Source organism: Notechis scutatus, chromosome 1, assembly GCF_049901735.1.
Source record: "Notechis scutatus isolate UNSWTSFEM ecotype Mainland chromosome 1, rNotScu1.2, whole genome shotgun sequence".
Lineage (NCBI taxonomy): Eukaryota > Metazoa > Chordata > Lepidosauria > Squamata > Elapidae > Notechis > Notechis scutatus.
In genome coordinates this window covers 227,837,983-227,853,479 of record NC_142009.1, presented here as the reverse complement: position 1 = coordinate 227,853,479, position 15,497 = coordinate 227,837,983, and the positions used below count along the sequence as shown (strand labels likewise).

Sequence of the window (15,497 nt, the reverse complement as noted above, 5' to 3'; positions counted from 1 at the left end):
TATCCTCCACCTTTGATTCCACCACGTGGGGAGGTAAATGCAGCAGATGCTTTTGACATTGGCTCATTTGATGAAGAAGACACCAAAGGAATTAAGGTACACAAGGAGAATCCCCCAGAATTATGGTGCCCTCTGCTGAGTAGCTGCAATTTTCTTTTGTGTTATGAGAATTTCTCTTTTAAAATTGATATCCCATTTTTCTTCAAAAAATAAAACTGGAACATGTTGAATTTACATATAGTTAAAAAAAAAAAAGGCCTCCAATCAGCTGAGGAAAGAAAAGCCTCCAACGATCAGCTGAGAGGATAAAAGACCAAAAGGCGCATGGGAGGGTGGGAAGGTCGCTGCTAGCTTTTCCTTTCTTCATCCTCTCAGCTGATTGGCTTGCGTGCGCACGCGCAATCACCCACCGAACTGGTAGCAACTAAGGTAGGATCCCGCTACTGAATATGTTCTTAGTTGGGGAAAGTGCTGGGGAAATTAGGATGTAGTAGAAAGGATGGGTTCTGAAATAACGACAAGGAATTGTGCAAGCTGTGAATTCTAATAGAAGGGGCAGAGCTGGAGCAAATAATACTGTCAAAGAGAAAACAATAGGCCTTATTCCAAAAGTCCAAACAGAGCGTCAGAATGCTGTTGAAACTAACTGAAAGACTGTTGTGGGATTTCCAGTAGAACTCTTGTGCTGCTGTTTCAGCAGCTGAAACCCAGGGGAATGCTTTCCTCTGTTCCTGGAGACATAATGACATAACTTGCTCTTCTCCTCCCAGCTATTGGAAAGTGACCAAGAGCTCTATCGCAACTTTCCGCTCACCATCTCAGAGCGCTGGCAGCAGGAGGTGACAGAGACTGTCTTTGATACGGTCAATGCTGAGACTGACAAGCTGGAGGCCCGCAAAAGAGCAAAGAACAAGCAGTTGGGCCATGAGGAAGGTGAGCCTTGTTGCTGTTCTGTATGAGAAACCCCTTTGCCAAAACTGAGGCTTATTCCTCAAGAATTTGCTTTTGGAAACTTGGTGTTTCTTCCCTGTTTTAAGTGTGGGAAGGCTGTCTGGATTCATTGGTACTAGTCCCATTCTGCTCCCTATAACACCTTTTTGTTAGCCTTCATGTTGTTATCTTCACTTATTTTGTACAGATTATGCTTTGGGCAAAGACTGCATCATGCATGGCTATATGTCAAAACTAGGGAATCCTTTCCTTACTCAGTGGCAAAGGCGATACTTCTACCTCTTCCCAAATCGCTTGGAGTGGCGTGGAGAGGGAGAATCTCCGGTAAGGAACAAGCTTTTTTTTCCAGAGGATGGGAAAGATAGAATATCAGATTTGGGGTTGTATGAAGACTTGTCATACATGGTTGGAAGAATTCAATATTAATTTGTGTGTGTTTAGGGAGATATAGCACTCAGAGGTAAGCACACATTTGTGTGTGTTTAAGGCCATAGCACAGCACCAGGAGGACTCTTTAGATATAGGTTAAAGATGAATATTTAAGATATATGTTGGAAATTGTTTTCATTAATCAAATGTTTGTTGGGGGGCATTATAGCAGTCCCTGCTCACTATGGAAGAGATCCAGTCAGTGGAGGAGACACAAGTAAAAGATCGAAAATGCATTCTGCTTAAGATCCGGGGAGGCAAGCAATTTGTTTTGCAGTGTGATGTAAGTTTTGTTTTGATTTTCTCCTCTCATATAGTCTCTCCTAAGAACTTTTCTTGATGGTCAATTTAAATCTTTTGTGAAGCTCCACTTTGGTATCTGTCTAAGAAAGATGTTAATTTTCTATTCCATACAAAATAGAAAAAGAGCAAAACTAGGCAAGTTCGAAATTATTTTGCATCCTGTTCTTCCTGTTTCACTCTAGATTCACTGTGTTCCTTTTTAAAAATTGTGGTTCTTTAAAATCCCCATTATTTGCTCTCTTAGAGACTAGGACAGGATCTCGTCTTAGTTTATGGAAAAAGTGACTTGAACAGTGAATTGTTTTAGTGGTCATGTATGCTTGGCAAATGCTTCTCAGAATAATCTGTGCCTATTAAGTTTTCAAGTACAGCTTAACTGCATTTGCGCAATTATTGTCTAGTTTATAAATCCAGAGGATCAGAAGCAGCTTATATTTCAATATTGGGAGGCAATAAGTTGTAGATATTCCCCAGTCCCTGAAAGCCACATTTACATCCTCTCTAGAAAAATACAAGCTAGGGAAACAAAGCTAAGCAATTCTGTCTTGTTGCTTTCCGTGGATATCTAGAGGGAGTTTATCTTGCTTTATAATATCCCAGATGTTTGTAACCAAAAGGGTTTTGCAATTTGCAGGTTCCATACACTGCAGAGTTTGTGGGCATTAAAAAGCATTCGGGGTAAATAATAAGTGGATCCTCTGGGACCAGGACTATGCTGTTAGGGTCAGAAATTCTCTCTCTCCAGTTGCTCTCCTCTCCTGGGAGAAAACACTGGTGCTAATAGCTGGCAGAGAGACATGGTGCTAAGCACTAAGGGAATCCCTGGAAGCTTTAATCATTTATATCTAAATTTTTAAAGGATGGATGTATTCGCTGATTTGGGTCAACAGCTCAAGAGTCTTAATGCATGTTAAAGTGTAATTTTTTGCGAGTTCAGCTTAAATGGATTATAAGTGGTATTGGAGTATGTGTCCTAACCACTGTCCATGTTTGATGGAAGTTGCGGTCTAAAATATCTAGTGAGCATATTGCTGACTCCTTACAGCAAATATTCTCTTAAAGAAACAAATCTATTTGTAATAAGGGCTCTGGATCAGATTGTCACCATACTCACAGGGTGAATAAGACCAATGATGAAATGTAATTTCTCTCTTCCCTCCCTCAGTGCAATTATTGCTATTGTTTTGGAATATGTCTTTCTTGTGCTTCTCTGTTAATACATCTTCTTTTTCTCTCAGAGCGATCCTGAGCTGGTGCAATGGAAGAAGGAGCTGCGTGATGCTTATCAAGAAGCTCAACAGCTGCTGCAGAGGGTACCCAAAATGAAACATAAGCCACGCTCTCCAGTGGTAGAGCTAAGCAAGGTCCCACTGATTCAGCGCAGCAGCAGTAGTACCAATGGCCTCTGACCTTCCTTGACTTCATTTCCCATCCTTAATTTATTCAGCTGGATTTGCCCACCATCCCCACCCTCTCTTCTGTCTCTTCTTGCTGATCATTGTGACGTCCACCCAACCCCCAGGGATACAATGAGGGGGTGGGGGTATTCAGAAAGCGTGGGACAGGTTCCCTCCTCCCCTATCCCCTCTGCACATGGGGATCAATACCCATTCCAGGGGTAGGAGATTGATAAGGTGGATAAGAATCTACTCATTCCTTACTGAGAAAGGCTGAAACTAAGGCCTTGCCCCTAAATAGGACCAACAGAAGGAAATCTGAAGTGTGCCAAGCATCTTGAGCAGTTCCTTCCTACTTTCTCATTGTGGTGCCAGATGTGTGCTAAAGTATACATGAGGTATACCACAGATCCTGCTAGCTTGGGCCTTGTTGACATGGCATTTTGGGAATGTACATTGTCTTAAAATAAGTCCTCTTAACGCTAGCAGAAATGAGGAGAAATCCACAAGGCAATCTGAAATTCAGACCCTTTTCCTTCCCATACCGAACTCTTGACAAGGGTTCTACAGTAGATCCTGAAGAAATCTATCTTAGTTCTTGCCAGAGATATCTGAAGAATGCATCTTCACCTATCCCGAGTTTTGGGTAGGTTGGCATTAAGCATCTCTTTCAGGATTGGATGGGGTTCCACTCCAGGCTGGGAATGAGGTCTGGCCTTTAAACAATTACACAGTAATAGAAATTCCTAATAAAAATGTAGTCCTGTTCTTTCCCAGTGCTCTGTCCAGGTCCTTAATCCTTACTATTACCTTCTTATCCTACCATTCACCATTCCAAATCTGATATTTCCAGCCCAGGACAGCAGCTGCTTCTTCAGCAGCAGCCTTAGGAACTGAAATCCTTTGCTATTCCAGGCCTGAACAGGCATTCTCAATCAATGGTGCCAAATTTCAAGATGGTCTTGTGCCTGTTTCTGTTAGCTTAGCAGAGATGAAGTTGTGCTCCCTGTGACCCCAGGAGAGATCTGGAGAGACCCGTGTTTGTCTTGCCCAGAATATATTAATGCCTCCAACTCTTTTCTTTGAAGTCAGGTGAGAATTGCCCCTGTTTCTGCTGTCTCCACTGCCAAAACTTATGCTGCTTTGCTGTGGAAAGAGGCAGGGGCAATGGTTTTCACGCCAAAAGTGATTTGGAGCTGCCCGAGACACATTTCGGGGCCTCTTGAGGCTAGAGCTGGACTGCAGTAGCTGAAAACAGCCTGATCAAGGCTTTGTGCCAACTCCCAAGTGTCTGAAGGATTCTGTAAATAAATTTGTGCCAAGGGACCAGGTTGGTTTGAAAAGCTAAGCCTGCTCGTCTCCCCTTTTCCGGTATGCCTTGTATTAAACAGTGTTCCCTTTCAAGCCCCCCCCTCCCACCTTCCCACCCAAGCGTTATGATTTCTCCCACAGGATGGTGAGAAATCTCAGGTTGAATTGTCCCTGTATCCTCCTCCCTCCTTTCATTTGCAATTAAGGGGGGTTGGGGTGGACGGCTTTCAGTTGGGGGTCAGGTTTCATGCCCCAAGCGCATGCAATTGCCTCTGCTGCATGCCCCCTCCCCCCCCATGTGATGAATTTTGCCTGTTCTGCCAATCTGATTTCCCCCCTTCCTTCCAAGAAGAGGTGGAATAAAAAACCCTGTCCCTGCAGTGTCTGTAAATATTGATCTCTGGTTTGTTTCTCTGGGTTATTATTATGGATTTTTTGCCGATTTTTGAATGTGATTTTAATGAGTGGGATAAATACTGTTTTTTATAATAAAAAATCCAAAACCCATAAGTGCATACTTATGAATTCTTCTGTGGCTTCTACTGCCGGAACGATAAAACAGATCACGAGCACCGACCATATGCGTAAATATGCTTGGGGTTTGCAGTACCGGAAGTCACCAAACCTCTGCTCAGAGGATATCAGCCTTGTCTCAAGAATATGTTTTATCTTCCTATTATAGATGCTGCTTAGAGCAGCTTTATCTTTTACTGCTTCTAACCTTGCAGGCTTCTTCCCTACTAGACAGGAAGGGAGGCCTTGAAGATAGTGTAGACAATGGGAGATGATGAGCCCTTTTTGGAATATTAATTAAGGCAATAATTTCTCATCCCTACAGTGGCCTATTAGCTGCAGTATAAGAAGCAGCGGCATTAACACCCAACTAGATAGCAGTTGGGGGAAAAACTCCTCAGAAAAGGCAGTGGCAAGCCACTTTTTATATCATACAAGAAAATATGCATGGATATGTTCATATAAATATACAGGAAAGCCCCAGCAAGCAGCAGCAGCAGAAAATTTGTTTATTTATTTATATTATTTAATATATGTAGCTACCTATAAACATGTGATTCTAAGGGGCTTCCAATAAAATACCTGACTTTGGATGGTCTTGAAAGCTATGTACCCTTGGTCAGTTCTTAGATAGAAGATTTAGGATCTCAAGACTTTCAGGATTATGCTGGGAAGACCAGCCCCTTCCCCAAGGCAAAGGACTTCTATAACATTGCTACGAAAACTAGATTTAATGGCATCTGTACATATTCATTTGGCATTATAGCTATAGCAGTCAATAAGCTGGTTTACCCAGTATATTGGGCCACAATGTGGTTTGTTGGGTTTTGACAAAGTGTAGTGTGTGAACTAGACCAGGGGTCCCCGGACGGCGGCCCATTACTGGGCCTTAAGCATGCAGAACCGGACAGCAAAAGTGGTGGGTGAGTGCACACCCACCCCCAGTTGCACGAGCAGTGGGTGAGCGCATGCCCACATAGTCAATTTGCACTAACGCGTGCTTGCCCACCACTCACACGAAACCCATCTCCTTTCCCCCCTGCCAGTCCGCCAAGCCAGAAAGATTTGGGAACTCTGAACTAGACCACTGTAATTTGGAAAACAAATTTTGGTTTAGCAAAATTTGTAACTTCAGTTCATAACAGTTGGGAGGGAAAAGTATGCCACTTTCATTTTGATAAATTCTAGGTACATATGCTCTCTATAAGAATATATAAATCCTTCATTCATCCTTAAATACATCAATTCTGTGCTCATTTCCATCCAGATAACTGTCAGCACCCAATATTATCAACTGCATATTGGGAGTTCATTTGCCTGCTTATATAAATCACCAGCCAGATATTGAAGTCATTGAAGTTATTTTTTTTATTCAGGCAATAAAGTCATTTCTTTTTAAAAACTAATAAAATCAAATTTGGTTCTCATCTTCTGAGAACGTTTTGCCTGTCTTGCTGGGCCATTAGATCACAAAATGATTCTCTTCACTGCCATCTAACGATCCCATTTTTGCAGTCTGTTGAGTGAGAGACATACAACTTTAATAAAGTTGTTTTAGTTCAGTTTCTCTTTCACTTGTCAGTGGCAAATGAACTAATCACTGATCAGTGGTTGTATCATGAGAAATATTTAAGCTTGCCTATGACAAAAACCAAAATGGTGTATCTTTTTTCCATATCACGACCCCTCAAATCTCAGCAGTGATGGTAGAATGTAATTCATAGAATTGCTGAGCCCAGGGATTCAAGATAGGTTACAAGATGGCCAGTCCCAACCTCTGTCTCATAGTTGTTTCCTAGCCCCTACCACCCAAAGTAGCTGCTTCCCTCTGCACAATGGTAGGACTGAGCCTATGTTATTACAGTATTGCAACGTCCGTCCGTATGCCATCAGTGGCCAATAAGGTTCTGCTTGTTCCCAGAAGACAAATTAGGCTTGTGCAAAAGAATGAACACAATTTCTTACATTAAGAAAAGCAATATTTTGAAACCGGTGACAAAATACTTCTGCTAACACACAAGTTGCTATGCTTCAGCAAAATCATTTTACAGAGGATTTTCCACCAGGAATAGATTAACTAGAATTTATCAGAAAATATGTTCTGTTTAATTTGGACTTTATTGGACCTGTAAGATACTACCCTTCGTGTAAGCACGCAATTTGGTTACATTTTCCTCCACTTCTAGTCAGAAACTATAAAAGAGAACATACCAAAAACCCCAAGTACAAATTTAAAATGCTAATATAAGTACATTTCAAAAATTGTAACTGCTGCTGGGATGAATTTTCAATTTGCAAATACTTGGATTTTGCATACAACCTAGATATACCGGTACACAAAGTCCTGAACAACAAGTCCTTCATTTAGTGACCATTTGAAGTTACAATAGCACTGAAAATGTAACCTAGGACCAGTCCTCACATGTACTGCTGTCGCAGCATTCCCACAGTTGCATGATCAAAATTTGGGTGTTTTGGCAATCAACATATATTTACAAGTTGCACTTTCTGCAACCAAGGGTGTGTGTGTGTGTGTGTGTGTGTACATGCATTCCTTAAAAAAATCCCCCCATGGGTGGTCTGTGTCTTCTTCAATCTCAGGCCCTCTACTAGAGACTTGGGAATTTGTTCCTACATAGTATCTTAGCTTTTACTAGTACTGTACTCTTTAGGACAGGGCGCTCTGATGTTGTTACTGGGATCTATTGGAGCCATTCTGCCAGCTTGGGAATCACAGCCCTGAGCACTCCTACCACCACTGGGACTACTTTGGCCTTTATTTTCTCCATTCTCTCAAATTCTTCCTTTAGGAGCCAATACTTCTCCAGCTTGTCATACTCCTTTCTGATGTTGTCACTTGGCACTGTTACATGTATCACCAGTGCTATCTGATCCTTATCTACTACCAGTGTCTGATTGATTGGTTAGTACCCATCTGTTTGTCTGGATGTGTACGTCCCACAGAATATTCGACCTCTTATTCTCCAAAACCTTAAGTGGAATCTCCCATTTAGACTTGGGAGGGTCTAGCCCAGTGATGGCTAACCTTTTTGTCACATGCCGAAAGTACGTGCGCATGCATGCCTGTACCCATAATGCAATGCGTGTGCAACCCACCCCCCACGCATGCACGCGTGACCCACACACATGCACCCCATCCCTGCACATGCATAGCAGCTACCCGACAATCAGCTGGCTGGCGGGAGGCATGCACGCATGCGCAGTAGATTTGTTCCGGGCGACGGCTCACATGCTGGCAGAAATGGATCTGCATGCCACTTCTGGCACACGTGCCATAGGATCACCATCACGGGTCTAGCCCATGCACTATGCAGATGTTCCTGTACACACGGTCAGTTACTTGTTGTGCTATTCCATGTATGCTGTTCCTGCCTGTATCTTACACTCTGGCGTTATGTGTTGGACTGTCTCCAAGACCTGTCTGCAGTCTGCACTTCCACTTCTGGTCCTGTGGTAGACCTCTGCTTCTATGGAGCTGGTGTTTTATGCCTGTTCCTGTGCTATTATGATCAGTATCTCAGGGCTCAGCCACTGATAGGATGAATGGATGGGTAAATGGATGATACACATATCTCCAATAGAAGACAACACCAGGCATCTGATGAAATATAGAATCCATAATCAATAAAATGTATTGGTACCCCTAATTTTTATTGTTGGTTTTCCTGAAAACATAACCATGTCCCATAAATTGGCAAAAATAAACACAGCAGAATTCAGGCTAGACCAGACTTACCTTCAGAAGTCATCTTGCTTACTGGAGATAAATACAGATATAAGTTAGGCAGAAATGTACTGCAGTGTAAAAGCACAGTTGAAAGTCAACATCAGTGCCTGTTAAAATGAATGCAAGAGCGACTTTGCAAAAAATGAAAAAGATAAACTTGATTTCCCAGAAAGCCTGAGGTATATTTTTTTATTAGTTGAAGAGCAAACCTGCTTAACTGAGGATTCCTGGTCATCTCACTAAAAAAAGAAAAAAAGCTTTCTTAGCCTAATGTATTTTCTCCTTGGTGTTTTTACAGTACCGCCTCTTCACTTCCTTTGCTACATTTTTTGAGGCCTAATCATAGGAGGCCTCTCCCAAAGAAAGAAGCCAATTCTTTTCAAGTTCACTTGGTGCCAATTTTCCTGTCCCTTCAATCAATAAACACAACCGTTTGATGAAGTTGGTTCAGGACAGCCCTTCAGACAGGCCTGGTAGTTATCTGACCTGCCTGGGGGGGTGAGAGAGTAAACAGGCACTGCAATAGAAAACCTGATCCTTGAAAGCTATTTGGATGTAAAATGACAGAACTTTTACAATTCATTTTTGGAAGAATGCCCTGAAATCCAAGTAGTGTCTACTCAAGAGGTTTAACTAAGTTTAACTAAGGTCAATCAAGCTCATTTTGCCTAAGTATGACCCTAAGCTACCAAGATTGTTCAAATCTAATAAAGAGAGACAGGATTACATGTTAAGAGGAGTCGCCATCCCAAATGTTTGAACAATATAAAAGTTAATTTTTAAACAAATATATCTACTTAGCGTTGTTGGAATATATGACTTAGTTACACAGCAGGCTAGAGCTCTCACACTCTGCAAACTGTACTGTATTCTCTGCCAAAGGAAAGGCATTCTGCACATGCTCAAATGCCTCCCTTTCTGGACCCCCGTGTTCCACAACTGAGCCTTGACGAGACCGTTCCCCTCTGGAGCTAAAACGACGTGGCACAGAACGAAACGCTGCGGTAAACGAAACAACCTGAGAAAGAAATGCTTCTCTCCCCTGCGAAACCTATGCATTATTGCAGTCAGGGAGGAAAAGGGCCGCCCGGCCGCCCCGCTGCAAAGCGAACCCACCGACGCAGCGCCGTTTCTTTTTCATTCTCCCGCGTAGGGAGGCGAACCGGGAAGCGGGGACACCCCCGGGCATTAGCCAGCCTCTCAGTCTGCGCGTGCTGCGCTGCCCGGGTCCCTCGGTGACGCACGGGGGGGGGTGCCGCTGCCGCCCAAACCCTCCGAGTGCCTTCCTCTCGCGTGGGCTGGCGTTGAGAACCAGGCCGGAAAAGTGCCCAGCCCGGGCCAGGTTTCCGCGCCCCGACCGCTGTGTCTCCTCCCTGCGCCTCGGAGGCCCGCCCCCTTCTTCCCAAGCCGCCGCTCTCGGGCTCTGGGTCGACCTCGGGAGCTGCAGCGCACCCCGGCCAGGCCGCGCGGCGCCCCTCCCTCGCCTCGCCTCGCCTTTCGGCAGCGCCTCCGCCACCGCAGCGGGCCCAGCGCTGAGGCGAGCAGGACGGGAACTGCTGCTGCTGCTGCTGGCTGGGTAGCCGTCACCCGGGAAGGCCTCGGACAGAGAAGGACCGGAGCGGAGACCCGGCCAGGCGCGGGGACATGGTGACGGGATGGCCCGCATCGCAGACGCCTTCCCTCTGCACCTGCTCGTCTGGCACAACCGGCACCAGGCGCTGGACAGCGAGCTGCGCAAGGGACAGGTACGCGGAGCCCCCTCCCCGGTCCGGGACGTCTGTTTTTCTGCTCTATCCACCCAGCCCAGCCTGCCTTCCCTCTCAGCCCGAGCCCAGGGGCGCAGAGAGAAGGGGCTGTGATGGAGAGAGTCCCGAGCTTCTTCTGCCTCCCCATTTCATCCCCTCGCTGTCAGGGGAGGGGGCAGTGAACGAGGCCTGTGATTCCCCTAATCCCGAGATGGCTACTTCTAATCTAGATTTCACTTGCATCCCATGGAACCCGCTTCTAATGAATTTCTCTCTTCCTCCTTACTGGCATGGAAAATGTCCGACGAATATTTATTTCCAGATACTAGTTGGGAATCACTCTTTTCCTCAGTCTCGGGGTAGCAACCCTGGTGCTGCATCTCCATTATTTCTCTCCTGTCTCAGAACTCTCCTTTCTTCCTCTTCATTACAACCCAAGGAGCAGTTTGAGGATAGTTATGTAGATCAAGCCACATTTGGAAATCCCCACATACTAGACCTACCTTAACAATAGGCGCTTCAGAGAAAAGAATACTCCTCCTTTTTTGGCACTCAGCTTGAAATCCCACAGTCTAGTGTGCTTTCAATCATAGTTACTCTGCAGCTTCCCCCAGACAGGGTATATGAGGGCAAAGGATCACACTTAGTTGGCGTGTATGCCCCTGGCCTGGTAATGATTATAACATCCTCTGGTATGGAGGGCAAGCTTTTCCTATTCTCCTTCCCATTTCAGCTTCTTATTCAGGACAATAATGTATAAATGGCCACCATTTTGGGAAAGAATAAAATATTATTAAACTTAAGCATGTGTGTACCCAATTGACCCTGGCTCTTTCTTTGTCCATTTCTACACTTAAACAAATAAAATGAAGACTTCACAGAATATCACTTACAGTGATATTCAACTATGGTTGAATGCCATTATGGTCATCATTAGTGCATGTACACTATCCAGGGATGGATGCATTATTCTAAAAGATTCTGTAAGTCACTGCTGAAAATCTTCCTTTTACTACTTTTTATAGGCTATTTGAGCCTGTGCCTATTTGTGCTTTCTGCAGTGCACTGTTTAACATTATCAAAAATGCATTGCAGATTTCACTTCCTGTTTGTCCCACAGATTAACATCATGCATTGGATAGGCATTTGTGCTCCAAAAAATTGATAGAAATAGACAGTCTCAGATTGGTAGTTTGTTGGACTCCTGCTAATTTTATATATTTGTTTTTCTACCTGGAGGTTAAAACAAGGAGAATAGTATCACCAGAACACCTGGGCTATGTATTATAGAAAGAATCTTGCCTGATAATTATTTTGGAACTGAGACAAAATGGGGATCAGTTCATTTGAGTTTTCAAAGGTCTATGCTATGAAATGATAATAACTTCAGAAAGTAAAAAAAAATCCTACCTGTTGTTTTCTGGGGGGAAAAGGAAATTATTTGGAGCATCTGGAAAGTGAATTTTGGAAAACTAATATTTTGAGTCATCTAGCCATCCAGATACTTCTGGAAGTTTATAAATATGGTGCTAAAGGCAATTACTGTGTCCTGTTTACCCTCCCTGGGGTTTTTCCTCCGTGTCTCTACAAATGTGAAAATTCTGAAGAAGAGCTAGTAAGAGAGTATTGGGACTACTAGGTCAGGATAGAGCAACAAGTTTATAAATGGCAAATGATTGGGAGTAGAAGTGGTGAGACTTTTTAAGCGAGTCTCCTTTCTTTTCCTCCCTCCCTCCCTTCCTTCCATCCATCCATCCATCCTATGTAAAATGTGTGACTAGTTAAGTTCAACCCACGTATTCCCTTTGAATTTAATTGGTAATCTGAGGTTCATTCATTAGTGAGTCAAATATCTCTGAAAAATTTATACCATGGAACAACAGTTGGTGCCCCCTCATTTTTAAACTGAGCTGGATGACAGTTTCTCAGAGTTGCAATAGTTGTGTCCTTCATTGTTGAAACAAGGCTGGAATAGATTTTGCCCCAACATATTTTCCCACTAGTGAATTACAAATCAACTTTCTATAATTCCTTGCTGTAGTGTTAGTAGCTATTAGATTGTGTAGATGGATGCTTATTAAATTAACCTCCTCTAAATAATCTTAACTACATTGCTCCAAAACATGTTAATTTTTGTTTCTTATTTTTTTATTTACTGTGTAAGTATGCATTGTAGTGTATACCTTCTGTCATTAAAAAGCAAATCCAATTGGGCTGATCTTGGTCCCTTTTGTCAGAAGGAAAGATTGTTGATGTGAATGGCTACCTTTATAATAACGAAACTGGAGGATAACATTGCAAGACTCTTTCATCAGGAAGTCAAAATTGAATACCAGTACTGTATTATAAAACAATTTATGGGCTGAAATACCACTGTAGGCATTAATTTACATTATACAGCAATGTTGGTTCTTTAGTCCTTCAGCTAGCTGCTAGTGGATAAAACTATATTACAATTCCTATTAGTGTCCTTTGTGTCAGTTCAGTTAACTCTATGAATTATATCTAATCCTGGATGGCCTTAGAGATAAAGAGCAATATTTGAGAACAAGTGCTGGCTGAATGGCATTCTTTAACAGAAGATATTTGAACAAGGCCATTCTCAAGACTGATCCCAGCACTGAAAATTGATCGAGCTTGCAGTTGAAGTTAAACACCATGCTTGTTTTACCTGCAAAACATTTCTTATCCAGATTATTAATCCTCTGATTCTTTTGCAGCATGATATTGAAATGCTTGACCCACGTGGCCGAACACCTCTGGAATTGGCAGTGTCCCTTGGGAACTTGGAATCTGCCCGTGTATTGCTGCGACACAATGCCAGTGTGGGTCAGGAGAATGCCAATGGCTGGACAGGTAGGACATAGTTGAAAGTCTGTATTGCTAGAGCAACTAGATGTGTTCCTCCTTTACTTCCTGGCTTCTGTGGCAAAATATTTTAGTTTGTACAAATTTAAAAAAAAAAACCTGCTTAACAGTGTAAAAAGCTGTTAGATTTTTTTGCTTGTTAGGTATGTAAACTTCCTAGCCTAGAGCACTTAAAATATTTTGGGACAGATTATCAAATGGAGATTATAGGAGTGAATTAAGTAAATAAAATGGGCTGTAGGGTTCATTTTTTAAAATAAAATAATTTCTTATATGGCAGGCAGAGAAAGGTAGAAAATTGGAAAGGATTGAAAGTTGGAGACAGGAAGGCAAAACTATTGAAAAATTAAGGACTTGTGACATCTGCTGTGAGGAATAGACAGTGAAGGATGGAAATCATTGTTTTCTCATGAGACAGTAAAGTCTCACTTCCTTCAAGCCTCTGGTCAACTCCTTATCTTTCACACTTGTTTCTGGAAAAGGACAAGTTTGTCCAAATGTCTCCATGAGGTGACCATAAATGCTTCTTACTGTGTATTTGTTTTAAGACCGCCAATAGACCACAGGTGGTCCTTGACTTACTGCCACAGTTGAGCCCAAAATTTATGTTGTTAAGTGGGACAGTTGTTCAGTGAATTTTGTCACATTTTGCGACCATTCCTGCCACAGTTGTTAAGTGAATCATTGTAGTTCTTAAGTTAGTAACGCCTTTGTTAAGTGAATCTGGCTTCCCCATTGACTTTGCTTGCAAAGCAAAGGTTGCAGAAAGTGATCATGTGATCCTGAGATACTGCAACCATCATAAATATGAGTCAGTTGCCAAGCATCTGAATTTTGATCATGAGACCATGGGGATGCTGAAATTGTCATAAGTGTGAAAAAGAGTCATAAGATACTTTTTTCTGTGCTGTTGTAACTTCAAATTGCACTAAACAAACTGTTATAAGTCAAGGACTACTTGTATTTCTAATGGTTAATCACTCTAGGTTTTAATTTTAATTTTTAAAATTTTCTTTAAGATATAAAAAAGCAAATCTGTGAAGCAAAACCATTAAAACAGAAACTATACAGATTTCCTGAAACACCATGATATAAATCAGATGGAATTATGTTAATGTTGAAACCTTCTGAAAAAATTTAGACTTCTCTTTCAAGAAGAAAAATGACTTAACCAAATACACTACAGTGAAACATTCTTGCCAAACCATCTAATTGATTTATATCCTTAACATAAATAATAACATTCATAGTTATTAAAAAGCAAATTGTCTACACCAAATATATTCAGCAAGGAGATCTTCATATTTCAGCAGATTTCATTGTGAAATCTACCAAAAAGTCAAGTTTCCTCATGATTGCATTTGTTTTGTGTCAGCTGAGATGTAACCTTCAACTAATTGAATATTTAAGTTGCAGATAGAAGAGTGGGCTTTCCACTGTGCAATTTTCTTAGTATTATGGTACCTTTCCCACTCTTTCTGCTCAGGTTCCTAGCACTGTTGACATAAATAAACACAATTCCAGTTCTTCTGGCATTTAGATGTTTCCTTTGATAGATATAGATACAGATAGATAAAGAGGTTGAATCTGATTCTTCTGGATGTGAGAATAGAGTAAAATTCAACTGAGGTTAGAGATAAGGTAAGGCATAATGAAACAGAAGGAAGATCCAAGAAGCTAGATACTTACTGTTTCCTTCCTTCTTTCCGTGGCATCTAGTCCTTCAAGAAGCTGTAAGCACTGGAGATCCAGAGATGGTACAGTTGATACTCCAATATCGTGATTACCAGCGTGCCACACGACGACTGGCTGGTATTCCAGAATTACTCAACAAACTACGTAGGGTATGTATTAATATAATCTTCCAGATAAATTGGAGTATTTTCCATTCTCTTTTGGAGTCTGCAAATATTTATTTTGCGATATCTATCCTCTGGCTTTGTCAAATATTCTTGCCAAAAGTTGTAAAGAGGAGGAAATTAAACCTTGTCAAACAATTTCTTGTGCAGCTTTCCTCAATTTGGTGCCTCTCAGGAAAACATGTTGGCTCGTATTATGAAAGATGTAATCTTGCACTTTGGAAGAACATACATTTAGAGAAGTTTGCTCTTGTGGATTGTTCTTCTGTTTTTCTCTAAGATCTGGCTGCATTTGGTTTAAAAAATAATAGTCTAGATACAAGCAGTCCTTAATGTATGACCACTATTGAGTCTGGGATTTTGGCTGCAAGTT

At 42.1% G+C, this 15,497-nt stretch overlaps 2 protein-coding genes across 3 annotated transcripts in view; both read left to right on the top strand.

The window, feature by feature from the left end:
• The window catches only part of GRK2 (G protein-coupled receptor kinase 2), a 40,617-nt gene extending 35,716 nt beyond the window's left edge, over window positions 1–4,901 (top strand). For both annotated transcript variants that reach the window (XM_026686609.2, XM_087950483.1), the window contains exons 17-21: window positions 1–96; window positions 771–933; window positions 1,139–1,275; window positions 1,550–1,663; window positions 2,922–4,901. In XM_026686609.2, the coding sequence (XP_026542394.1) occupies window positions 1–96; window positions 771–933; window positions 1,139–1,275; window positions 1,550–1,663; window positions 2,922–3,092 (681 nt within the window). In that variant the 3' untranslated portion in view covers window positions 3,093–4,901. The remainder of the gene's footprint in view (window positions 97–770; window positions 934–1,138; window positions 1,276–1,549; window positions 1,664–2,921) is intronic.
• A 5,036-nt stretch (window positions 4,902–9,937) lies between these two features.
• Window positions 9,938–15,497, top strand: part of ANKRD13D (ankyrin repeat domain 13D) — a 31,095-nt gene continuing 25,535 nt past the window's right edge. Inside the window, exons 1-3 of the mRNA XM_026686624.2 lie at window positions 9,938–10,397; window positions 13,118–13,253; window positions 14,985–15,109. Coding sequence (XP_026542409.1) covers window positions 10,308–10,397; window positions 13,118–13,253; window positions 14,985–15,109 — 351 coding nt within the window. The 5' untranslated portion in view covers window positions 9,938–10,307. The remainder of the gene's footprint in view (window positions 10,398–13,117; window positions 13,254–14,984; window positions 15,110–15,497) is intronic.